This window comes from Spermophilus citellus, assembly GCF_964194105.1.
Source record: "Spermophilus citellus genome assembly, chromosome: 3".
NCBI classification, from domain to species: Eukaryota; Metazoa; Chordata; class Mammalia; order Rodentia; family Sciuridae; genus Spermophilus; species Spermophilus citellus.
This window is the reverse complement of record NC_138184.1, coordinates 196,556,804-196,584,289: the sequence shown is the minus strand read 5'-3', so window position 1 is coordinate 196,584,289 and position 27,486 is coordinate 196,556,804. Positions and strand designations below refer to the sequence as shown.

The 27,486-nt window shown below is 38.8% G+C and overlaps 1 protein-coding gene across 1 annotated transcript in view; it reads right to left on the bottom strand.

Moving 5' to 3' along the window:
* COL28A1 (collagen type XXVIII alpha 1 chain) overlaps positions 1-12,087 on the bottom strand; it is a 167,454-nt gene extending 155,367 nt beyond the window's left edge. Inside the window, exons 1-5 of the mRNA XM_081286546.1 lie at positions 11,957-12,087; positions 8,973-9,133; positions 7,571-8,124; positions 1,879-1,899; positions 241-297 (exon numbers count right to left, since the gene is read on the bottom strand). Of these exons, the coding sequence (XP_081142672.1) occupies positions 241-297; positions 1,879-1,899; positions 7,571-8,124; positions 8,973-9,096 (756 nt within the window). The 5' untranslated portion in view covers positions 9,097-9,133; positions 11,957-12,087. The remainder of the gene's footprint in view (positions 1-240; positions 298-1,878; positions 1,900-7,570; positions 8,125-8,972; positions 9,134-11,956) is intronic.
* Between the last annotated feature and the right edge of the window lie 15,399 nt (positions 12,088-27,486).

Here is a 27,486-nt window from a genome sequence, read left to right as displayed (position 1 = left end):
TTGCTATGAAGGTAAGAGCTTCCCAAGAGGACTGTGTCCTTGCTTCTAGTAAAACAAAGCTTTCCTAAAGTACTGATGACCTGTATTATCGTTTTCTGTATTTTCACTTCATTATTCAGAAATCATGGGCCCCCATTATCCAATAAGCAATGACACTGAAAAGCCCTTTCTGAAAGCAGTTTCATCACTGTGCCATCACCGTCTTCATCAGCCTCAAGTCTGAAGTAATAGTATACTCACAGGAGGCCCTGGTTCGCCTGGATCCCCCTTCTCACATTCACAGATCTTGCGTTCACACTAAATCAATAATGAAACACAGTATTAAGCACACAGTGAAATATAGTTAGGATAGCATTTCAAATATTATCCAATACACAACTGGAACACTCCGTTAGAGAAAGCTGACCTTGCAAATTCATGGAGATTTTGCTCTATTAAATTATTCCAGGCAAACTCAGGTCGATTAAGAGCCAACTACTAAAGTATTATTAAACTTTGCTATGGTTAAATAAAATAGATATTCTGTCAAAGATTTATAGATGCCAATTAAAATAGGAAAATAAACATTTTCAGTGGACTTTTGGAATATCTGCTCTACTCTTCTATATAACACATGACGGCTTCATTATAGAGAAATATTAAGTTCTCCTTTACTCAGCAAAAGAAAACATTTAACGTATACCACATTTTGTCAATCCTAAGAAGCACATTTTTCCTCATATTAACACCTCTGAAATCAAAATGAGTCTCAGCATAGCTAACAAGTCAAATATGACACAGTATTTGTTTTCTGCACATGCACTTCAAGACTTACAGAATGAAATGAAAGAAAATGCCAGAGAACACCAAAAAACATGCTTCATTGACAATGGTTTTGATGGTGGAGGCCAGGATTATGTGGAAAAACAAGGGCATTGACTCAAGATTTAGACACTGAGGTGAAGTTTTAGGGAAAAAAAAACACAATTTATTTTGCTTATATTTTTCTCCATATATATGCACAAAAGTAATACAGGATTTAAAAGTCTGTATCTAAATAAATGTAAAAGGATTCTTTCCATAAATGTAAAATAAAAGTTGCAATTGATGAGAAGGCATTTGTATCACTGTTTAATGGGCAAAGATGTTTCCTTTATTGATGGGACATAAAATGATGTTGTATCTGTGCATAATTCAATGAAACCTGATATTTTACAAGGTTTGGTTGACTTCTATTATCTTATGCAATGATAACTGTAAATGTCCTGATGTTAAACAGTTTATTGAAAAAAGTTCAAATGTTCCAAACTCTTTCTTTTAAGAAATACCCACGTTGTTCAGGAATCCTCAGCAAACTCATAATATCTCTTGTGCAATATCCTATCCAATCTATTGCTGTTGGCCAGCTTCCATTGTCCTATGCCCTAGTTGCCATCATGATCCTCAATTTTCTCTACAATAGGAAAGACAATGAGCTTATAGTCAACCAACCAGCAGCAGGGGATGATTCTAAGCTCTTTTCTCTTAGCACTAACCATAAGCTAGCCAATACTGGGAACATCTCCCCAAGTACAGGAACTCCATGAGTAGCTGATGTCAGAGATGAGTTTAGAATAAAAGAAGCCATGTCAAAGTAAGCAAAAACTATGCCATTTGGTTATCACTGATTTCTAAAATTATTTTTAATCATATTAAATAGTCCCTACTTTTCCTAAAATTTTCAACCTACAGTGGGTAGAGTAGCAGAAAAATCAGATGACTATTTCAAAAGAGAGTGGTTCGAAAAGAATTAAGCATTTTTGTTTAGTCACACCTAAGCTTCTAATGTGAATTATAATGCTGATCTGATAATGCAAGCTTTCAGAGTCATTCATAGTAATCAAAGTATGTGGTGCTTACCTTCTTTTCAAATAAAATATCCTAGGAGGGAAAAAAGAATGAAACATTAACTCAATTAATGGTTCTGCTTCCAGCTTCTTATTAGTCTTAATTATTCCCTATGGGATATGCAATTTCCAAGTAGAATAGCAATTGAGCCTTTTTAACCTTGTAAAAGCAATAAAGCCTGCCAGCCAACCACCCAAGGAGCACTCTCAGCCATGTAATAATAGGAGACATGAAGGGCACTAACATTAAAAATTATTCTATGCTTTCCTAGGATCTTTACCCTTTTGCATTCTGTGCTTTATCTTTTGTTTCTTTGATCAGCATTATACTCTCTATAATTTAGCTACAAACTTAATCAGTCATAATGAGAATGTCCTTACTTTTACTTACAAAGACTAAGGCAGAATACATAATTGTGTATTTTCCTTTCTGCCATTTTTTCCAGCCTTATACATGTGTGAATTTATTCTTTGGCATCAAAACATTCATTTTAAAGTCATAATTTTGTGAAATGTAAGTGGGCTTTAGATAGTTGTTAGTTAGCTTAGTGAATAATGAACAGGTGGGCAGAGGAAAGGACAATGAAGGGGAGACATTGGACATATGCATTAAGAAAATCCACCGGTCAGGATCATGAGTTCAAAGCCAGCCTCAGCAAAAGCAAGCTCTAAGCAGCTCAGTGAGACCCTGTCTCTAAATAAAATAAACAGGGCTGGGGATGTGGCTCAGTGATTGAGTGTCCCTGAGTTCAATCCCTGGTACCAAAAAAAAAAAAAAAAAAAAAAAAAAAAAAAAAAACATAGTAGAATGGGTTAATAAGTGAAATTCAGCAGTTAAAACAAATGCATTGGATGTATGTAATTCAACATAGTTAAGTTTCCAAAAACATCAGGTGAAAAAGCGTTTTGCAAATGGATATGTACAATATAATCCAAATTATAAAATATTCAAAACACACATTAGAAGCTTGGTGTCCTCTGGGAAAGTGAGAGGAAAAAAAATTCAAAAGGAGCTCCTGAGAGACAATTTTTAAAACCCTGATAATTTAAGCCAAATTATAAAATTTTAAAACAACTACTAAAGAAAAACTCAAAGTTTTGTCACTTTACAACCTTTTTAACAATAAGCAATATCGTTGTCAGTTTTCCAATTCATGAATTTAGCTGTTAGTGTGCCTGATGTGAAATTCTACACATCAGCTCTTCTTTAGAAAATTCAATTTCTGTCTTGCTGTATTGTTCTTTGAAAATATGTGCCATAAAGCTTAAAATCATAACAACACAAGTAACTATTTTTGGAATTCATTTGATTATGTGTTTGCTGGAATTTATATTGCTATGGAAACAAAAATGAATACAAAACTTTAGAATAGAAAAGACTGTTTCAAACAAAGAACAAAGCCTCGTCCCTAAGGGCACTCACTTATAGTCTATAGGCCCCAGGGACAGAGGACAACACACAGCCAACAGTGCAGGGGGTCAGGGAGAAGGGCAGGAACGAGATGGTTTCTTGGAATAGGTGGGGTTTCTGGATGATTTCGAAGAGAGGAATGCAAAGGACCAACTTGTTGATGGCATGCCATGCTATATGTCAAAGTTTAAGAGGAAAAAAGTCATAAAGACGAGTGTGGGCAATAAGACAAAGGAAGCAGTGAGGAGGGACATTTAACCAGAGTGGATGGAAGGGCCCACGTGAACACAACTGGATGCCTTGGGAAGTATCGAGGGCTTCCAAGTGGGCAGAGAAGCATTGTGTGAGAACAGCTGAGGCCCGTGGTCAAAGCCAGAGGGAAAGTCACATCAATTACAGTCTAGGTGGAATTTGAGTTTCAATATAAAGGATAAATAATAGAGACCCTCACTAGAGCTAAGGCCTACGTTTTATTAATAGATCTGGATTTTTATGATGATATATGTATATGTCAAAGAAGAGGGTGAGAGGGAAGTGCCTATTTTACAGAGAAGAGTTACAAGGTCAATGCTACCAGAAGGAGACAGAGGAAATGTGAGGGATGGACAACGTTATTAGCATCATAGCAAATGGGATGAGACTAAAGCACTCAGTAGGCAAGGATGACGAACACTGTAACAAAGCACAAAACTTACAGCTTAACATAATAGTAAAATTGCTAACAAAATCTGAAATACATTAGAGCAGAAATAAGACTCCAAGCAAGGGAATCCCTGAGAAAAAGAGAAGTGGATCATTATTTAAAAATAAAGCATATAATTCTGAAGATGATATGGAAATTACCAAAATGATTATTTATGTGAAGGAGGGAATACCTAAAGTTTATGTTCTTTCTGATGATATTCATTAAAAGAGACCAATTTGTCACAACTTTTATTCTCATAAAGGCTTTTTAAATATTTACATTAAAAGTGATAGAGGAAAAAAATTGTTTTCACATATTCTTTTTTTACTCTTCTAAAGGACCAAGTAATATATATGGGACATTGGTTGAATTTGTTTCTTAGGTTTCAACACTACTATATGAACCATAATAAACTAACAATAAAAATATTTCACTTATCCCCTTCAATTCGGAATCACCACATCCCTCGTGGGTAATTCAGAATTAAAATGTTTTCATGAGATTCTTTCATGAAACTGTCTACTAGAGATATCAAGGCATATACACTGACTCTGCAATTCATCTTGACTCCTGCAGAGTTGACTTATTCTGGACAATTGTGTCAATTAAATTCAACTTAAGTTTACTCTGCAATAAAATGGAATACACTGCTAATCCAAAGAAACAACTCTGACTAATTTCAAAATCATTAGGCTGGGTAAAAAAAGTTTGCCACAAACAGAGCACACACTGTATGAGTTTACTTATAAAATTCTAGAAAATGTACACTAACCTAGAGCAACAAAAGTCATATCAGTATTAAGGCAAGTATCCCAAAGGTGTAAGGAAGAAGCTGGGTGGTGGAAATGTTCTGTATTCCAATTGCATTGATGGTTTCATGGATGTATACATTTTTAAAACTCATATGTTATATACTTTAAGTAGATGCAGTTTTGTAGTTAAACTATACCTAACATTTTTATGATATTTATGAAATAGTTTTTATGAAATTCATAGTTATGAAATCATTTCAAAATAAAGTGGTAAAAATTCAATTAAAGATATAATACAAATAGATTAAATGAGGAATGTTTCCAATAACCTGATCAGGAGTCAAATTCTACTTCATAGATGGTGAAATAGAAACATAAATCCTGGAGTATTGTTCTTTAAAGAGCTTAAATAAACACTCGGGAGGGTTGGGTGTGGTGGCATTCATGTGCAATCCCAGTGACTCAGGAATCTAAAACAGATGGATGGCAAGTTCAAGGCCAACCTCAGCAACTTACTGAGACCCAATCTCAAAATCAAGATAAAAGGATGATATTGTCCAAAGTATATTGTTATATTGTGTGCATTAAAGATTATGTAACAAATCCCATCCTTATGCACACTTATAACACACCCATAAAAAATGTGGGAAAAATAAATAAATAAAAAGGACTGGGGTTGTAGTTCAATGGTAAAGCACCTTCGGGTTCAATTACCAGTACAAAAAAAAAAAAAAAAAAAAAATGACTTCTGCTCTGGACCCAGGAAATGGTTGGGGAGCAGGACCTCTTCTAAGAACAGTCTTATTCATTAAGCTTCCATCTGAACAAACAAGCTGAAATCACAGGATGCTAAGGAATAGCAACACTGTTGGTCATTTTCTGATTTCCCTAGAAACAGACCAACAGTCCTGCCTCCAGTCTCCTGGCAAGAGCCTGTGTGCCCTTTGAGGTAGAATTTCTCAACAAGAGGAATGTCAAGAGGAAGTATGAATATCCTGAGCCTGCACATCTGGCCAAACAAGGACTTGCCTGCCCCACATCTTCTATATTCAACTCTTCTCACAGGATAATGACAGGGAAGTAGCAGCAGGACACTCATGTTTACAGTCCCAGGATTCTCTTCTGCACATGCCAGAATTGTCTTAAGTGGTAAGGACACCTTGGGCCATGGGTACAGTCAGGGTTCAATGTTATCCCAGCACCATGGCAAGGTTCCCTCTCATGTGAAAGAACTGTTCAGGATGCACACTCACCCCAAGCACTAGGGAGCTAGGTGTCATCTCTCTCTCAAGTCTAGGCAGAACCCTTCCCATATATCCTCAATCCCCAAGGAGCAAAGACTAAAAATAATAGTAGAGATGTTGTTTACCTGTTTCAGGACATTTCTGATTGAAAAAAAATACTTTTAAACAGTTATTATTTCCTCTCTGAATACACCTTTATAGAGTTAAGCATGCACACTTTGGGGTTTTGACTGACCTTAAATTTTCAACCATAAAATAGAAATAATAACAGTACCCATATCATAAGATTTTGGCAAACACAGAATAAAGTAAAATACACACCTAATATGTAATTATATCCAAGTAGAATGTCGTGTGTGTGTGTGTGTGTGTGTATGATGTACTACTATTTACCTCAATTTAGAAAATTTCAAATCTGTGTTTTAACTAGATGAAATTAATAATTAAGAACATAAGCAAACTTGTTTTTATCCTGGAGGTCATTTTTCCTTGCAAGTAAATTCAACTTTCCTCCTTTCTTTCTTTGTCTGTATACTGTTTGACTCATAAAAACTGGCAATATATGGTATTACAATATCACTTAGATATTACTTAGATACAATATGTGATATTACTCAGATAAAAAAAACTCAGGTCTCATGCTGAAAACAATTGACACTAAAAAGATAAGAGTAACATTAGGAAAAGCATTGGAGGAAGGACAAAAGGATCAAAACGATCTTCAGAGTAGGACCTGACTTTTCTTTGCATCATAGAGAAGATATCCACATGCTCAGTGCCTAAAGGACTAGGCTGTCTTGCCTTCTTAGAAAATCAAAGAAATCAGTATTTTTAAGGAAATAGATTTTTTTAAAACATTTAAAAAATCAACCAATTCATCTTCAGGAGTTTTCTTTTTGAGAAATGTTGTCAAGAGGGATTTCTTTTTGATTGCTATGCCTCATGTTTTCCAAAGCAGCAAGGAGAGACTTTCACACATAGCTAAGCAAAAAATACAGAGAAGCAATGAGGCATCTAACCAGACCCATCAAGTGGGATTCATTGATTTGATGGAGAAATTGTTGGTTGACTTCAGGTGATTATAAATTAAATGGGCCTATTTAATTTATCTAAGAAACAGAAATAATTTTCAAAATTGGAGTTCTACTACTATAAAATTCTATTTTGCTTAAGTAGTATAATGTGGCAATAGGTGAAATAGAGCCAAAAATATTTCTGCAGATGTGGAACCGGGAAAAGACAAACTTGATATAAATACAGCAGACCACAAGTTGACCACAAAATTAATATATGTAAGCAGCATTCACAATCTTAGGATATATAAACAGAAGCCTGAGGTGTATGATTGGAAAGTAATCCTCCCAAATCCTCAGTCTGGACTAATAATAAAGTTAGGAATGCAATTTCAGGGAATGAGCCTTGTACTTTCCCAGCTTACTTGGTATAAGGAAATGAAGAGAGACTTCAGATTTTTCTTATAGAAAGAAAATTCCAAAGAAATTTGTGTATATACTTTTTTCATGTTTCTTTCCCAGTATCAACCCTTACAGAATTTATAACCAAGATATCAACATTATGGTGCAAAATACTTAGCATATCCATTTGGTACCTACCAGGCGATCCCGAATTTTATCTACAATGGTTGGATCACTCAACAGTAGAATAGGTTCACTGGGTGCATCCCCAGATATCAAATGAAGTTTGGTTTTATTGACAGTGAGAAGTCCAATGGTGATAAATGATATTCCTGCATTTCTAGCACTTTCAGAAATACTTTGAACATCTGGATTCTTTGGATGGTCCATGCCATCAGTCATTAGCAAAACCACTTTCACACCATCTTTACGTCCTTCTCTCTTAAGTAGCCAAGTGGCATTGGAAATGGCATAATAAGAGAAGGTGCCTTGTCCAATGAAATTCATAGACTTAACCCTCTGCTTAAACGTCTGCAGGTCCTTCCAAGAAGAGAAAGGTGGATCGATCTGGACTGAGCTGCTGAACTGAAGGGCTGCCAGTTTGATGTCATATTTCAAAGAGTGACCCGGGGTCAATTGGAAGATCTTGTCACTCAAGCTATCCACAAAATTTTTCTGTTTATCAAAGAGGACAAGTTTAGAACTTTCAGAGCTGTCCACAATGAAGAGCACATCTATGAAGCAAACAGAGTCTGAAATAGAACAAAAAAGATTAGGCAACTTAATTGTTCTAACTCATCAAACTGAATTGTATAGGAGCCCCCGAAGGTGGCTGTTGTATTTGGTTTTGAGAAGGGAGTGAAGTAGATATGAAAGATCACGTTGGAGATAAGGCTTAACTTGTAAAGATCTAAATCTCTTTCCAAGACTTTCCCCTTGTAGGATCATGCAAATGAAGAGCAAACAAGTAAACAAAAGATCATATATTCACAGCATATTCTCAATGTTAAACCAACTTAAAGTAAGAGGAAAGGAGGGCACATTTTTAAAATTCAACAAGTGAGGTTTTCTCGAAGTTAAAAAAAAAAAAAACCACAATGCTTTATTTCTTAGGTTGTTTCTTAGGTTGTGTGTCATATCAGTGAGTCCCCATTTGGTTTTGATTTTTGTCATCAACTTTGTTGAAACTAAGGGACAAAATGACTGTACTCATCAACAGCAAGGGAGAAATAAACTTATTTTGAAAACAGAGAACTTTGAATCCCAGCTCTGTTTCTTACTAGTTTGCCTGTGCCTTAAATGTGCCATTTAATTTCTCTGAGTCTCAACTTCTCTATAACATGAAAGTGACAGTCTCTGTCCTGCCTATTTTACATGTGAGGCTCAAATGAGATAACAAATGCACAAGTGCTCTAAAAACTTCGATGTGCTCTAAGTGTGTAAGATGTATTACTGTCATAATTATATCCAAGTAGAATGTCATGTATATACATATATGTGATGTACTATTATTTACCTTAAATGTTATTTAGAAAATGTGAAATCAGTGTTTTAGCCAGCTGAAATTAATAATTAAGAACATAAGCAAACTTGTTTTTACCCTGGAGGTCATTTTTCCTTGCAAGTAAATTTGACTTTGCTCCTTTCTTTCTTTGTCCGTATACTGTTTGACTCATAAAAATTGGCAAAAGCAAGAGACAGAAGGCAAAATATCTGCTCCACATTATGGTAGACGGTGAAAACTCATCTGCCTGGTAGCACCTTGAAACAGAGAAATTAGTTATAAATACTTCAATAAAAATAAGGTTTGCTATTTTTTAATTTCAAGCTTATAGAGTCAAAAACTGGCATGTTACTGGAGAAAGGGTTTCTCATACGCATTTCTAGAAAAAATATTCACATTGAGATTTTAAGTTTCTAACCCAAGTAAATCATGGCACCCATAACCAAATATTTATTAATAAATATTTCTATATATTCAAGAAGTCTTAATTTCCCATTATATTATGAGGAGCAGGATGTGAGAAGAGCAACTGAAGACATTTCAGCCCGGCCCCTCATGGTGGACATGGTTCAATCACAGCATCTGCTTTGACATTCCCAGATTCTTCTGAGTGAATTCAGATTCACTCATTTTTATTGTAACTGTTCTCCAATCCAACATTTTGCAGGATTGGAGAACACTACCTCCATTTCAGTCCTAATATTATACACATAACTTCAGTTGTTCCAGAGGTCAAGTCAAAAATTAATCTACCCTTCGGTTTTTATAGAACCCCACTTCCCTTTTCTACTCTCACTTTGGAAACTTTGTCTCCACCAGGGTTGGAGCCAATGAATTAAAAGAGTATGAGAGCCAATCAACAGAGTTACTTTAAAGCTTCCAATGATAGCTGGAAGAACTAAAGTTAGCTGGAAGAACTAATGAACTGAAACAGGTTTGCAGTCAGGAAGTATCCCGCTATGAACAACCCTGTGAAACCATTTTTCTAGATAGATTAACAAAGAAAAATTATAATTCTGTTGTTCAGTCATCATCAGTCAATATGCCCATTTACACATCGAGTGACTTTTTAGCCTGCAGAATTCCCTGACAAGAAAAGGCTGATATGTTGCTAGCTCAGTGTACCCAAGAGTATGAGAACAAGAAAGCTTATTTGGAACAAATATTCAACATGGTTTTGAAATGTTTGCCTGCTTAAACTATATTGACTTCAAAAGTTCTGGAAAAGGAATCACATTTTCCTTCTTTGGCACCTTGCCTTCAAGGAATGTGAACTGGGAAATCGTGAGCATGATATTTCCAGGCTCTGAATAGAGCCTGGAAATACACACAGTGGTAGTGAGGAGTGAGACAGGACACTGATTTCTTTCATAACTGCCAGATGGACAAACCCCAGAGAAGCAAAGCTGGTGGGTTGAAGACAGAGCAATATTTGGCTCCATTCCATTGTCTGCTCTTCACATAAGATTATCCTGTAGGAAGGTCATTAAGAGAACCTCGCTCCCACATAACCAAGCACCTCTGCTGGCAGGTGCGTCAAGTGCAATTGGCCAAATGCCAGCTGATCAGACCAGGTATGCCAAGATTGAAGATAACTAGGTATTTGGGAAAAAATAAGAAGTGTGCTAAGGAAATAGAACACACAAAGGATAGTCCTCCTCCAGGAATCTTCTGGTTAACCAAGGAGAAGAATATAAAGTATGTACAACTTAGATTCTGAAGATTAGTGTAAAGATAAGCCTGTATAGATAAACATAGCTATTTTTGCATTTACAAAGGGGTAAAGGAATAACATTATGTGTCTTGTGTCACCTATGATTTTTCTCTTTGATTGAGTCCATACCATAAAGAACATCTCAGAATTTCTGGAAATAAGAGACTGAGAACTAAATTTCATTGAGAATAAGAGATTTTATAAGCTATTTTATCAAACAATACATCAAAGACATAAAGAAGATGAATCCCATGCATGATACTAAGAATTTGAAAAGTCTTCTCATGCACAGGGCTCAATTAGACATACTGACTTTAACTCAAGACTTATGTTTTCTCCCAAATAAGCACATTATTATACAGTTTTATTGACATATAATCATAAATTCATACCAACCCCTATATATATGACATTCTACACAATTTATTCAATAGCAATAACCACACTACCTCACATTTTATTATTATTTGCTCTGAAAGTTTTTATCCAGCCCTTTCAAACCAAAGTTTTCCTATTCCTTTTCATTTTCCTGGAGTACAAGGTATACTTTCTTCTACTTTTCTTCCTCTAATTTTTTAGTTTTACTGCCTTCCTGAATTCTCTTTCTTCCTCTTAGTTTGGCTTTGTGGAATCCCACTCACATCTAATCTCTTTTGCTGTGTTTTTCTGCTCTTTTTTTTTTTTTAATAATTCTCAACTTTCTTTCTTTTAGATGCCATGTACAAGCAAAATAGGTTTCAGGAATGAAAAATGTCATTAGTTAAATGAAAGAAATGTAAATCCATATGTTTATTATAGGTTACATTTATAAATGCATAAACAAGGATGGTCTTTAGTCAAATGTTACTTTTTTGCTTTTGGCCGAAAAATTATTTCATATAAATAGCAGAATCAATAAATTACAGAGACTTTATATTTTATAATGTTTCAGATACAAAAATCATCTTTCAGTAGAGTTTGCTGATTTTATTCATAGTGTTTGCCTCTCATTGATTTCTGCATGAAGATAAAATGATTGCATAAGTCCTTGTTCAAATTGCCAAACTAGCTTATTAGATACAGAACGTATTCTATAATTAATCCTGAATTATAGAATTTTTGTTCCAAAAGACATTAACATTATTCTAATGCAATTTAGTAGACTAAATTAAAAATACATTTTAAAATAACTTTAAAATAAAGTTTAAACTTATGCATTTTAACAATTAGTTATATTTATCTAATAATTTATTTCAAGTAATAGCAGAAGATGAAAAATTTTGAAAAGCTTTCTTCATATAATAAATATGTAAACCATTTAATTTTCCACAGTTCCTAGATGGTCCTATCTGAGTTAAGTGATTAAAACAAAGTTGTTATGTCTTACCTTATAAAGTTTGTCAAATAAAAATTAAAGACTGGTTGAATGTCCACAGCAAGGACTACTGTTAGGGATGGAGGTAGCTTATTTGATACTGATCTGTTCTGTAGGAAATAAAAATTGTCTTTGCTTTTGGATCTTTTGTAATCTTTTATTCATGCTTATTAGACTCAGTTAAAGCAAGAGTGGTCAGGCATTTGGCCAGGGTGCAAAGTCTGGGTGGGATCAGTAAGCAAGTTAAAGGAACAGTGTCCTTTCAGAATAAATCTGTTTTTCAGACTATTATAAAAACAACTCAAAACAAATTTTCTACATTTCAGGCATTCATTGACAATCTTTGTTTCTCTTGCTCTGCCTTCTCTTTTAATTCTTTTCTTTCTTTTTTTAGGGAGGGGGATTGGATATGATAAGATATTGCTTTTCAAGAGAGATCACACATTGATAATTATGGAAGTTGAACGATGAGCATATAGAAGTTCATTATTCTAATCATTCTACTTCTATGACTTTTTAAATTTTTCATAATAAAAAATATATATAGTGCTAGTGAAAGAGGGGTCTGACTTTAGTCCTGGTTCTGGCCCTAGCTTCAATGAGAGCCTTAGTTTTCCACTTAGGAAATGAGCGATTTATTCATTAAGATCCTTTCAAACTATAAGAGAGGCAGTTTTGTAAGTGAGTTAAAGCCTAAATAAACACTCTAATTCCACTCTCTTTTAGTTGATTTTAAAAAAACCACTAATTTTGGAGGTCATGCAGCTAGGCGATATAATGATAGTCTTTGTCTAATTTGGAGGTCATGCAGCTAAGCAAAATATTATAAGTCTCAGCCCAGTTGTGCTAGAGCTGTGGGGTAGGTTGCAATAAAGCCAAAGAAAGTGCCCAGAAACATCATGGGAAATGTGAATGCTTAGAAGAGATCAGAAAGTATTACAAGAAGAGCCTGGTGACAATAAGCTAAATAGGTGGCACCTCCATCTCTCACAGTGCTTCAACAAGCAGTTCCTTCTTTCTCTCATAACATTTTGTCCAGTGGTGGCTGACTGAATGAGTGATGTATATCCTTTCCATAGTCCCCTCAGTTCTGCTCCCATCTCCACTAAGAAAGGGATTGTACATGTTAGGTTGCAGAAGCAGTGATATTGTCAGCATAATTTTGTTCACTTCTTTTATTCCATCTGCATCCAAAGGAGCAACTGTCCTGGCACATATTCAAGAAAATAGCTTCCTATAAATAACACTAACTTGTCCTAGTTCCCCGTGTGGATAAGAGAAAGCCAGTGTCCTTCAAGATCACATGTATCTGGATTTTCCTGCCTGGACTTGCTCTCATTCTTCCCTCAACTTGTCTAGGTTTGGGGGATCAGAAAGGGGGCATTCAGGGACAGGGTGTTTTACTGTATCCCTTCTCTTTAGGGAGGATACAGTCTTCCACTAGCTTCTCTGTAGGTGACAGCTCTGACTGAAGCCTCCCAACCAGCTAAAACTGTTCTCTGAATAGATTTGCATTGCACTACCTTGACCTGCAACAGGGTCTTTCAATTATCTTCCCCTGTTCTCCAGGGCATCGTTAGCTTTTGCTGCCCTACCCTGTTCTCTGATGAAAAATGCCTTTTGTATACTAATGATTAACTGCAGTCTTAGCTATTTCTGTAAAACAGAACTAAGAAGACAGTTACAAAACTTTCTAATCAGTAACTTTTCTTTAGATTTATTGAACCCAGAACATGTGGTGACCTATAGATAACAGCAGCCCAAGCGCCAGAAAAGCAGACCACCTGAAATTTGTTCCAGACTACCCTGGAATTTGTAACTACCCTGCTTCCCACCTGGTAGGCTCAAAACTCCCTTCATAAGCCTTACACCTGCAACCCCTCAGCAAGACGGTCTTTGTTAGCAATGGCCTCCATCTTCTCTGGTTTGCTACCTTTCCAAGTAAATTTTTTCCTTGCCCCCAACAGTTTGGCCTTGAGTCACTGGTGAAAACCAAACATCAGTTTGTGGTTGTAGTTTTACAGTGGTCAGTATTCTGAGGTCTCCATCCAGGAAAGGATATCACAGCAGTTGTTCCGTTGTCTTTCTTCCTGTTTTCTACCTTGTGGTTACAGAAGCATGTCAGTGTTTATCAGTGCCAGATGTACCCTCAGAAGCCACCTGACCCCTGGACAACAGGCAGGCTGACTTCTCTATGGATTGCCTCTGAGATAGAGAATAGCATGGTTATTGAAGAAAGTAATAGAAGTGTTTGTGTTATAATTGTTTAAAATCAGCATTCTTAGGAAGGCATTTTCACATTTATGGATTTCCTTATTATAACAATAATAGCCTCCGCTTCATGATAGTTTATTAAGTGTGAAGCCTCTCACTCTTCTTGTCATTTCATCCTCTACAAGTACACATTTGAGCATCTTAGGAACGGAGAACATAGGAATGGAGTGGGGAGAAGGGATTAAGGAGCAGACAGGTAGAGGGAAGAAATCACGTGTGTTTTTGAAGGGCAACATGAGGGATCTTTGTGATAAGGGAAACAGTCTGTATCTTGACTATCACTGTCAACACCCCAGTTCAGATATTATACTGCAGTCCTGCAGGGTGCTAATCACTGGGGGAAACTAAGCTAAGAGCAGAGTATCTCTGTATTACTTTTTACAACAGCTTATGAATCTACAGATATCTCAAAATTTAAAAAAAATTTAAATTAGCATGAAATAAGTGCTTTCAAAGAAAAAAAAATGCTTGTTTGTTTTTTAAGAATTTATGTTTGTTGGGCACAGTAGTACATGCCTGAGTTGCTAAGGCGACTCAAGAATCTGAGGTAGTAGGATCACAAGTTCAAGGCCAGACTTGGCAATTTAGTGAGACCCTCAGCAACTTAATGAAACCCCATTTCAAAAGAAAAAGAAAAAAGATGGAGGAAGGAGTTCGGTAGTAAAGCACTCCTTGGTTCAATCCCCCATAACAACAACAACAAATGCCAGAATGAGACTTTAACTCAGGCCAACCTGACCTTTGAGTTTCACCTACAACTACTTCATCATCAAACTGAAGCTTTTGAGAACTGCACAAGTGGGGTTGGGGATGTGGCTCAAGCGGTAGCGCGCTTGCCTGGCATGCGTGCGGCCCGGGTTCGATCCTCAGCACCACATACCAACAAAGATGTTGTGTCCGCCGAGAACTACAAAAAAAAATAAAATAAATATTAAAAATTCTCTCTCTCCTTTCTCACTCTCTCTTTAAAAAAAAGAAAGAACTGCACAAGTTTCTTTTCTTTGGCGGGGGGGGGGGGGGGGGGTTGTACCAGGGATTGAACTCAGGGGCACTCAACCACTGAGCCATATCCCTGCTGGCTCAGATTCCCCCTGGCCCCCAGGGCTTGGGCCCAGCCCTGGTTTCTTGTGTGCACGCCAAAGAGGCCAGCTCACAAGACCTTGAAAAACTTGTGGTTTCTGTTTTCATATTTCAGCCTATAACGGTCATGTGGGAACGTCCTGACCTGCTTGGGTCTGATAAGGTTCCTGGTTGAAGGTTTAGTATGAGTCGACAAGAACCATTTGTTCCCCTCCGTCCTTGCTCCCGCCTACCAGTAATTTTCCATTCTATCTGCAAGAAATATATAAGTATGAGCTGAGATAATAAACTCTCTCTTCCCTGGATGAAGAACCTTGGTGTCCTGTGAACTCTTTTAACCCCGACGTTAAAGGAAGAACAGATGGCAGCCTCTCTTAAGGAGGAGGACCCTCCTGAAGTCCCTACTGGGAAAAATAAGAGACACCTTCAGGTTAATTTAGAGAAGGACATTGAAGATGCTTGTTGCCTCTCTGAAGAGGAAGAAGAATTAGAAAAGGAAATTCAAGAAATGGAGGGCCGCTTAAAAAGAATTATCTCAAAAGCGCCTAGTGCACCCCCACCTGTCCCTCCTCCTCTTTATAATCCTTATTGGGACGGAAACGGAGACACCCCAATCAGGAGGGCTGGGGTCCATTGGAACCCTAAAATAGCTCAAACTTTTCCTGTGATAGAGAACGTTGACACTGATGGACAACCGACCCGGGCCCACGTCCCTTTAGCCTTTAAAGATATCAAACAACTTAAGGAGGCAGTTATTAATTATGGGCCTCATGCTCTCTTTACGTTAACACTCTTTGAGTCCTTCTCAGCTAATCAATTGGTTCCTAGTGACTGGCAACAACTCTGTAGGGCTGTTTTATCAGGAGGAGATTTTTTGTTATGGAAAAGTGAGTACCATGAGAGATGCCGTGAGTTGGCCCAAATTAATTTGAATGCAGGCCATCCACGGAGAAATACAGAAATGTTGACGGGGACTGGGCAATATGCCACCATTGATCAACAGATAAATTTTGATCCAGGAGTTTACGCTCAGATTGCCTCAGCTGCTGTGCATGCTTGGAAGGCCCTACCTGTCTCCAAAACAGAGACAAAAATTTCAAAAATTTCTCAAGGACCTTCCAAGCCATATTCAGACTTTATAGCCCGCCTAATGCAGGCAGCGGGTAAAATATTCCCAAACCTAGAACAGGCTATGCCTTTGATTAAACAATTGGCTTATGAAAACGCTAATACCTACTGCCAAAATGCTATAAAGTCCTCACGAGCTAAAAGTGTTGATGATATGATTAGGGCATGTAAGGATATAGATGGGCCCCATATCACCGGTCAAGTCCTAGCCGCGGCCCTTAAAACTGGTTTTCAAAAATCTCACAATCAAGGGACTAACCCAAAGGGGTGCTTTAAATGTGGCAAGAAGGGTCACATACAAAGAGATTGCCCGGAATTTCATAAAAATCTTGGTGGAGGAAAACCTGGACTTTGTCCCCGCTGCCGTAAAGGCAGACACTGGAGTAGTGATTGCCAGTCCAAATGGGACGTTGATGGAAACCCCATACCGTCGGGAAACGGGAACAGGGGCCCGCCCTGGGCCCCCGAAACCAAAGTGTACGGGGCAATGCCGAGACAGAGTCAAACCTTAGGGATCAGGCGTCTCCGCCGCCTCCCAGTAACCAACCCCTTTCTATCAGCCAACTCCCCCGGGGAACCCCAGGAAGTGCAGGATTGGACCTCAGTTCCACCTCCCGAGCGGTACTAACCCCACAGATGGGACCCCAGATATTACCTACTGGAGTGTTTGGACCCCTTCCTGAAGGGACAGTGGCATTAGCACTGGGGCGAGGTAGCGCTGCTCAGCGGGGATTGAGAGTCCTTACTGGAGTTGTTGATTCTGATTACCAGGGAGAAATAAAGATTCTGGTAGAGGCTACACAGGGACTTGTTGTCATCCACCCGGGAGAGCGTATAGGCCAATTGGTGCTTCTGCCCTTGGTATCTGTCCCTGGACCTAATCTTCTTAGATCCCGAAAAGGGGGGGCATTTGGCTCCACCGGGATTCCCAAAACCTACTGGGTGGCTCACTTGGATTCACGCCCCAAATTTACATTAAAGATACAAAATAAAACTTTTGAGGGAATATTGGACACGGGGGCGGATGTTTCCGTCATCTCCAATAGACAGTGGCCTCGCGCCTGGCCCCTCCAGAGTCCTTCTGCTGTCCTACAGGGGATAGGTCAAACTAGACCACAAAGGAGTGCATCCTTCTTAAAGTGGGAAGATAATGAAGGTCACAGTGGTTTCTTCCAACCTTATGTGGTGGCTGGGCTTCCCACAAATCTTTGGGGAAGAGACCTACTCCAACAGATGGGGGCTATCCTTACTACCCGGACCTTGAAAGAAAACAACCATTTTGTTAATAATGTAATGCTGGACATGGGATGGCTGCCTGGACAGGGCTTAGGAAAGGGAAATGAGGGCAGAACTTCTCCCATAGACCCAATGGGTCGAGTCATTAGAAAAGGAAAGGACCGACGAGGACTGGGAAATTTTTCTTAGGGGCCACTGAGGAGCGGCTACCCCCATTAGCCATTACATGGCTATCGAACAATCCAGTGTGGGTAGAACAGTGGCCCCTGACAAAACAAAAATTACAGGCCGCTTCTTTACTAGTTCAGGAACAACTCAACCTGGGACATTTGGCACCCTCCACTTCCCCTTGGAATACTCCTATTTTTGTCATAAAAAAGGGATCAGGAAAATGGAGATTATTACAGGACCTAAGGGCGATTAATAAAACTATGCAGCCCATGGGGCCCTTACAACCAGGACTGCCATACCCGACTGCGATCCCTAAGGATTAGCACCTTATTGTCATAGACTTAAAAGATTGCTTTTTCTCTATTCCTTTACACCCAGAAGACCGAAAACGCTTTGCCTTCTCCCTACCATCCATAAATTTTAAGGAACCATACCACGGTTTGAGTGGACCGTCCTACCCCAAGGAATGTCTAGTAGTCCCACAATGTGCCAATATTTTGTAGCCGAAGTTTTACAACCTTTTCGGGGCCAATTCTCTCAGCTGTATCTTATTCATTATATGGATGACATTTTATTAGCAGGGCCGCAGAGAGACTCACTCCTTCGGGCTTATGAGACCCTCCAATCTCTTCTACAGGGAGCAGGATTGATCATAGCCCCTGAAAAGGTTCAGTTCCAACACCCTTTTCACTATTTGGGATACGTTATCAATCATATCGGGATCTATCCCCAGAAGCCTCAATTCCAAATACATCACCTCAAGACTTTGCACCAATGGCAAACTTTCTTGGGAGAAATACAGTGGCTACGTCCATCTTTCCATATTACTACAGGGGAGCTTAAGCCTCTGTATGATCTCCTCCAAGGGGACCCTTCCCCTACCTCAGTCAGGAAACCCACACCTGAGGCTTTACAATCACTAAAACTGATAGAGAAGGCCCTACAAGACATGCAGGTTACTCAGATAGATTATTCTACACCCCTATCATTTGTAATCCTGCCATCAAAATTAACTCCTACTGGAGTGTTTTGGCAAACAGGTCCCATCTATTGGGTCCATTTACCCGCTACTAACTCTCGGGTAATAACTCCCTTTTATGAACTAGTGATAAATCTGATCTGGAAAGCCAAATATTTGGGTGATGCACTGTTTGGGAAAACTTTTGACATTCTCATTCAAACTTATACCCAGGATATGATTTTAAAATTACAACAAGAACATGATCTTTGGTGTCTTTTCCTTTGTAATTTCAAAGGTCAAATTGATAATCACTTTCCCCGACATAAACTTCTAGAAGGCCTTAAAAAATGTCCTATTATTTTTCCTAAAATTATTAAAGGGGAACCTATCCCGGGAGCTCAGACTGTTTATACAGACGGAGCAAAAGGGGGGTTTGCTGTTGTTTTTGACGGATCTCAAGTAATCCGACACCCTGTACCTAAGCTGTCTGCCCAAAGATCAGAAGTTGAGGCTCTAATTATGGCCCTTAAACTATACAATTCCATCCCACTTAATGTGTACACTGATAGTCTCTATGTTGCCAATTTAGCCTTAGTTATTGAAACAGCCCCTTATATTGGCAGGCAATCTACTATCATGGAACAATTACAAACGGTTCAGCTCCTTGTTTGTGCTAGACGAGATCCTTTATTCATTGGACATATCCGAGGACATTCGGAGCTTCCTGGGCCTCTGGCGGAGGGTAATGCTAAAGCAGACACCGCCACTCACTATATGGGCCTAGTATACACCATAACCAAATATGATGAGGCCTCACAACTCCATGCTAAATTTCATCTAAATGCACAATCTTTACGCTTCCGCACAGGATGCTCGCGTGATCAGGCTTTACAAATTGTTTCCCTATGCCCAGTATGTGCTCCATTTCTTCATTTTCCCAGTTTAGGTGTTAACCCTAGAGGCTTACACCCCAATGATATCTGGCAAACTGATGTTACCCACTTCCCTAGTTTTGGTAAGCTGTCTTTTGTACATGTTTCTATTGATACATATTCTGGCTATATCTTTGCTACATTACACACTGGGGAAAAGGCCAAAGATGTTATTGGACATCTCTTAAAAGCTTTCTCTTGCATGGGCAGTCCACGCTGTCTCAAAACAGACAATGGACCCGCATATATAAGCCAAACAGTTCAACGGTTCTGCACCCAATGGGAGATTGAACACAAAACAGGAATTCCTTATAACCCCCAGGGACAAGCAATTGTGGAACGAGCCCATCAACATTTAAAAATTTATCTACAAAAAATAAAGGAGGGGGAAATATATAGATGCTGCCAGGGACCACAAATGCTATTATCCATAACTTTGTTTACTTTGAATTTTTTGCTGACCGATGCTAGGGGACGGACGGCTGCACAACGCCACTTCTCCCCTCCCACTGCACAAAATGCTCAAGTATGGTGGAAAGATCTATCCACCGGAAGGTGGCAGCCTTTGGCTCCAATCTTAGCGAGAGTGAGAGGAGCTGTATGTGTTTTCCCTCCAGGAGCAGAAAAGCCCATTTGGGTCCCGGAACGCTGCATAAGACCGGTGAACGACAAACATGAGGCTCCGGATGAAGACCCCCAGACGCCTGAGCCCGCCGTTGCCGCCGATCTTCCGAACCGTGAGATGGATTCTGTTGGTGATGTTCCCTCTGGGTGAGTTAGTCCATGGCGGCCTCCCAGTAGGCACAAATCTTCAAACAAGTCCCCATATTCTTAGGAATCTGAAATGGACTATACAAAATGTGGAAACGGGAAAAATTGCAGTTTTGGCCCAGGGTACCGGACATTATCCCTCACCAGGATGGTGGCCGAATATTACTTTTGACCTATGCCACCTCGCCCAAGATTCATGGCCAGATACAGAAAAAACCAAGGAGGATTCCTACCCCCCTTGTCAGTTCCAATCATGGTATATATGCCCGGGACGACGACGTACCTGGAAGTGTGGAGGACCTGAGGCCTATTACTGTGCCTCGTGGGGATGTGAAACCTCTAGTAATGGGTATTGGCTTAAGAATTCACCCAGGAATGACTATGCCCACTTCTGGCAAACAATAGAGGGAGAATCAAAAACTACTATTCAGTTCACTTCCAATGGAAAACAACAACCAAATTGGACTCAAGGATATCTCTGGGGGCTGCGTATTTATACCCCCAGACAGTACAATCCTGGCCTGCTTTTTCGGCTCAAACTGACCATAGAACAGCCTACTGGAAGTTTAATAGGACCCAATCAGGTGCTTGGAGACCAAAAGGCCCCATCCGGACCCAAGCAGCCCATGGCCCCAACAGTAAAACCTTCCCCCAACGGTCAAGCAACAACTATGGGCTATCAAACCTTTGATTATACCCCTGAGCCCATACACCCTGGAACTGGAGATCGCCTTCTTAATTTGGTCCGAGGAGCCTTTTTTCGCTCTCAATGCCACTAATCCTAACAGGACCCAAGATTGCTGGCTATGCTTGACCTCCAGGCCGCCCTATTATGAAGGGGTAGCAATGCTGTCTAATTTATCCTTTAATACCACCGCAGATCCTAAATGTTATTCTTTGCCCAGTTATAAGTTAACTATCACGGAGGTCATGGGACAAGGGGTTTGCTTGGGAAAGGTACCGCTTTCACGCCAACATCTCTGCAACATTACCCGACCTATAAATCAATCCCAAACTGACTATTTGTGGGGTCCCAAAGGATCCTATTTTGCTTGCAATACTGGGTTAACTCCCTGTGTTTCCATGGCAGTCCTAAATACAACTACTGATTTCTGTGTGCTGGTACAACTATGGCCGAGGATATCTTATCATGGGTCAGACTACGTCCTGGGACACCTTGAGGGACATACTCGGTTCCCCAGAGAACCCATAACTATGACTATTGCCCTCCTATTGGGCATAGGCGGAATAGCAACTGGAATAGGAACCGGGACAGCCGCCTATGTCCAGGGAGGTCAATTACTAAGCCTACAAATGGCTATGAATGAAGATTTAACAGCCATGGCTAAGTCAATTACCGCCTTGGAAAAGTCCCTCACCTCCCTCTCAGAAGTTGTGTTACAAAATAGGAGGGGACTAGATTTATTGTTTCTAAGGGAAGGAGGACTATGTATAGCTTTAAAGGAACAGTGTTGTTTTTATGCAGATCACACTGGGGTAGTCCATGAAACTATGGAAAAGGTCACGGAAAGATTGGCTAAAAGACAAAAGGAGTTTGAAGCACAACAAGGATGGTTTGAACAATGGTTTAAAAATACCCCATGGGTAACCCCTTTGATATCCACTGTAATGGGACCGCTTTTCGGTCTCCTCCTTATAGTTGCTGTAGGCCCCTGCCTTGTCAAGAGAATGACACAATTTATTAAAGACCAAATTAACATTCTGACTTCTAAGCCAATACAGGTCCATTATCAACACCTACAAACCAAGGATGATCTTGCTGAAGTTTGTCTCCGACCAATTCGAAGATGACTTTTCTACAATGATCCCTGCTTCATGCCTTCCTCCTTTTACCCCCTTTTTTCTTCTTTATTTTTATTATTCCTCTCCTCTGACTCTATGCCTTATAGAACCGGAACCAATTAAAGACCTAATAATGACTGGCTGGATCGCTACCACTAAATGTCTTGGTAAGAACGAGCTGATCTTGTAGTACCCAGAGACGGGCAACTTTCACGCTTGCACTGCAACCTAAGACAGGGGAATGGGGCCTCCCCAGAGACGGGTAAGCACTGTAAGGGCAGTGAACGACCTAAGACAGGGGCTACTTGATTCCCTTTGACGTGCAACAAACAAAAGAGGGGGAACTGCTGGCTCAGATTCCCCCTGGCCCCCAGGGCTTGGGCCCAGCCCTGGTTTCTTGTGTGCACGCCAAAGAGGCCAGCTCACAAGACCTTGAAAAACTTGTGGTTTCTGTTTTCATATTTCAGCCTATAACGGTCATGTGGGAACGTCCTGACCTGCTTGGGTCTGATAAGGTTCCTGGTTGAAGGCTTAGTATGAGTCGACAAGAACCATTTGTTCCCCTCCGTCCTTGCTCCCGCCTACCAGTAATTTTCCATTCTATCTGCAAGAAATATATAAGTATGAGCTGAGATAATAAACTCTCTCTTCCCTGGATGAAGAACCTTGGTGTCCTGTGAACTCTTTTAACCCCGACGTCTCTCGCCAGACTCGGTCCATTCGCCGGACGGGGCATATCCCTTGCCCTATTTTGTATTTTATTAGAGACAGGGTCTCACTGAGTTGCTTAGCACCTCGATAAATTGCTGAGGCTGGCTTTGAACTTGAGATCCTCCAGCCTCTGCCTCCTGAGCCACTGGGATTACAGGTGTGCACAACTGCGCCCAGCCTACAGAAGTTTCTTGAGGCCTTAAGTAACAATGTAAGTTCCCAGGGAACAACCATGTATTTACTTGTTGTCCTGTGATTGTTAGCCACATTTTTCACTTCATGAGACATGGTTCAAGGCATAGGAAGTGGTATTTGTTTTCAGGTCAACTCTCTTATTCTTGGCGTTAATTCACAATATGCAGAATAATAATACCTCTAAAAGGCAAACCAGTAATTCATGGAGGGGAGAAACAAACGGACTAAAGTCTTGGTGCTTTGGAGCTGTTCTTATTGAAGTGGGTGAGAGATTAGAATTCTGTTTAGCATTTCCTCCAATCTAACAATGTCAAATAGGATAACCCAAACCCAAACTTTATCTATCAGCACTGGGTAGATGACTCCAAAGAAAATCCTGAGTTCTGTCAATTAGAGCAGTTGACTTTGCACCCTGAAAAACAATGTGCTTTAGCTGAAGACTCTAACCTTAATCCCAGCTGATGGTCTTGAATTAGTACATAATCAGACATATACCAGGCCAAATAAGATAGTGTGGATAATTGTGTAGCCTGGGAACAGACAACCTGGAACCCATGCCCTTCTAAGAGTTGTTCTATAGTCTTTATAGAAAAAAAAAGCACACTATTTTTTTTATTATTGCTACTATATATGTATATATGGCATAGAGTAAGCACTCAATAGTATTGAGTTGAACAAATAGCTATTAGAAGTGATATTTTAGTGTTCATTAATCACCTAAGGACTATGATAACACAGATTGCTGTCTGCTAGAGCACTATTAGTTTGAAAATCTTTTTTCAATTTTTTTTCATTTTCTCCAAATACTCTACCACGGCATTATCTATATTGACTTCATTTGTTTGGGCATCAGTGCCAAAAACCGTCATTTCAGTAGTGAGATGGTATTTTGGGATCCTATGATCATTAAAAAGAAATCAAAGATGGTAATGACTTACATGTCTCAGAAAGTTTTATCTGCATGAAGTCATAAACACACACACACACACACACACACACACACACACACACACTCACACGCACGCACGCACGCTGGCCAAAAACAGCTGAAACGTATCAAAGTGAAGGGTGCACTCAGTGAATGACTTTCTTACCTACCCAATTTGGAGAATTTGGTGCTAGAAGTACCTTTCTGTGTTTGGGGGGGCTTTTTTTTTCCTCCAATATAAAATTTTGATATAGTAGAATTTCCAACTCTTGCTCCAAAGCTCTGAAACTTCTGGAATTCATTATTTTTCCTTGGTCCCAAGAGTATGACTTGGACATGTTCTCATATCTTTCAGTATATTAGAAGAATATCAAAATAGTTTGGTCCTATTTATCAGCAAAGGGAAAGATTTAAAGCATTCAAAGGCAATAGGGAACCAAAATGATCATTAATAATAAAATTTAGGAAATGTGACTTTGGTAAGTTCTGGAACAGTGGGACTCCATGCCCCTTGCCCCTCGCCAGATTCTGATTGAGTTGACCCTTCCAACGTACCCTGTATTTTATATTATTGTTATTCTTATTTAATAAATTATTTTTAGAATAAGTTTAGATTTACAGCAATATTCACTCCATTATTGTTTACATTGTTTATATATAGTCATAATATATTTTGTTTCATTATCTGTTATTTGGTCCCCAGCTTGAAAAATTGGGTCACATAGTTGACACATATTGTCTCCTAGACCACAGTCATAGAATAAGTTCCCATTGTGTTAACATTATGACTACAAAAATGTTCTTTTCTCTAAAATGTTCCTCTGATATTAATATTTCTTCTTTCCATATTGTTTGTTCCTAGGAGCAATTATGTTACACCCCCCCCAAAAAAAAAATCAGGAAACTCACTAGGATAAATCTACAATTTTCCTTTCTAATAAATATCAGAAAGTAGATTGGTCTAGGTATCTCAAAGGGTTAAATGTTCAATTTTTTTTCTTTAATTGTTTCTGTCACTCAGCAGGTAAAACAGCCTTAGCTTTTTTGCATGACACTCAACAAAAGAGAACGATCAGATCTATCACATCATGATTAATCCTGGCTTTTAACGGAGAAAACACTTGCTATTTTCAGTTAGCTAATTTTATTTTCTGGGGTCAGACAGTGTTGTCCTATATCTTGTTGAATTCTTCAATTCCCCACTGGTTGGTATTTAAACTTTCCTTGTACTGGGAACAAACCATAGCATTGAATCTCAAAACTTAATATAGAGATGATATTTATTTAATCTTTCCATTTCATACTTGATAAAATAGAGGACAAGTGTTAAGACCCAAAGGTCAAACCTGCATGAGCGAGGAAAGGAAGTTTAGACCTTTGTGCATCAACTGGCATCTTTCTTATTCCCTAAATACTGCAGGAGGTTTGTAGGGCTTTTTATCGTTCAGTCTAATGTCAGAGCAGGAGAAAAAGGAGGCTATACAGTCGACAATGTATGTTTGGAAAATGTGGGGTTAACTTCAGTGACAAATGACTCAGGAAAAGAATCATCATGTGCTAAGTTTCAGCACATTATGATATGTCTAATATCTCACTGTGTATAAATCTAAATTCCTGGACTATCAAATGTGATGAATAACCCTTCTTGGAACCAAGAACTGTCTCTTCAAGGTTTTGACAGTTTTGCCTGAATTTTCACACCAGTTCCCATGCCTGTGGTCCATGCTATTGATCCCTTACCAAAATTCAGCCAGATACATAGGTAAATATCATCATATGGATAATAAGTTGCAGAAACTCACCACCAACTTGAGTTTGTGATTAGCGTATTTGAGATTTAATAAGAATATCTAGCAAAAGGAAGTTTTCAAATAATCATCAAATTCCTGGGACAAAAATGTTTTAATAACATTAAGTAAATTATTATCCCATATTGTGAACCCATTAAAATGATGTTTTATACAACATTGCCCTTAATTAAGGTAATAAGGTCACCTCTATTTTTTAGTTACATATAAATTATGTAGTTCTTCCTATACAATATAGTTTGTTTCTTTTGTTCTTTTGAACTCTGTACTAAGTGTAAATTATTTGTAGACAAAGTTTACAGTGAAATCAAGGTGAATTAATATTTGGGAACTTTAAAATATAAAAACTTAAAGTTAAACTCTACACAAAAAGGTATTTACTATAATCATTATTCATTGTTTATATCCAGAACTATATATTATAAAATTACACGATAGTTTTATTTACTATAAGTAACTTTTAGTTCATTATACATTTTCTATTTTGCTAGAAATAGAAACTTCAGAAATGTCAAATACTAACATAAATTAGGACTGATCAGTCAGGAGGGACTATTGTTTGAAAAAAAGATATTTGGGCACCACCTTGTGGAGCTTTGTAGAAAGACAGTGTGAGAGTCAGCTTGTCTCCTACCATCAACAGATCAAAATTATTAGTGGCCTACAATGATAACCAGGTGGAGTGTAAATTACTTTCTACAAATTCTCTGGACAGAGGAACAAGAGGATGAATCAAAACAGTGGTAAAACTACTTTTATATATGATGAAGAACCTCTCTAAAGTAACATCTGATGAAGTCAGAAATTCAGATCAGCTCAGAGTACAACCCAGGATTACCCCCATTTAAAGTTCATCTGAGAAGGGGCTTACAACCTTTAAGCATCCATAATTGTTGAAACGGATCTTCAGAGGCTGAATCACCAAAGTTGAGACTTTCTGGAACTTTTGGGAAGAATGGTTTTAGATCTCAACCCATTTCAGTGTGAAATGCCCCAGAAGGATCTTGAATTAGAAAATATAGAATTTAGACCAACTCAAAGCTTGGCTGTCCAGAAAGGAGAGATCATTTCTGATTTTCAAATGACTTCAAAGAAGTCATTGTTCATCTAAAAAAAAGTAGTTGTCAGCAGAAACCATAACTGGAGAGGACATAGGGATATCCTTCCCAACTCCTCAAAATATTCCCTTGGAGACAAGACAAGGAAATGAAGATAAAAAAGATGGATACAACCATTCCTGGAAAAATAATAAATTACAACATTTCTACTCAAAGAACTCAAATTTCTTCCCTACTCCTTATTCAGGAAGAGAACTGTCTTAGGTCTGAAGAGGAAGATGCTTCTTGTGAGAATCAATACAACTTCAGAAAGAGCAAGGGTCAAGACTTTTAATTCCCAGGAAGGGACTTTCTTATCAAAATGTCTCTGTGGGGATGCAACCAGGGTTTCTCCTCAGACCAGACCAGTCCTCCTCTGAGTTTCTCCCTACCCACCAGAGCAATAAGAAAAACTCCATGTGTGAGGGACATCAAAAAAATATTGCA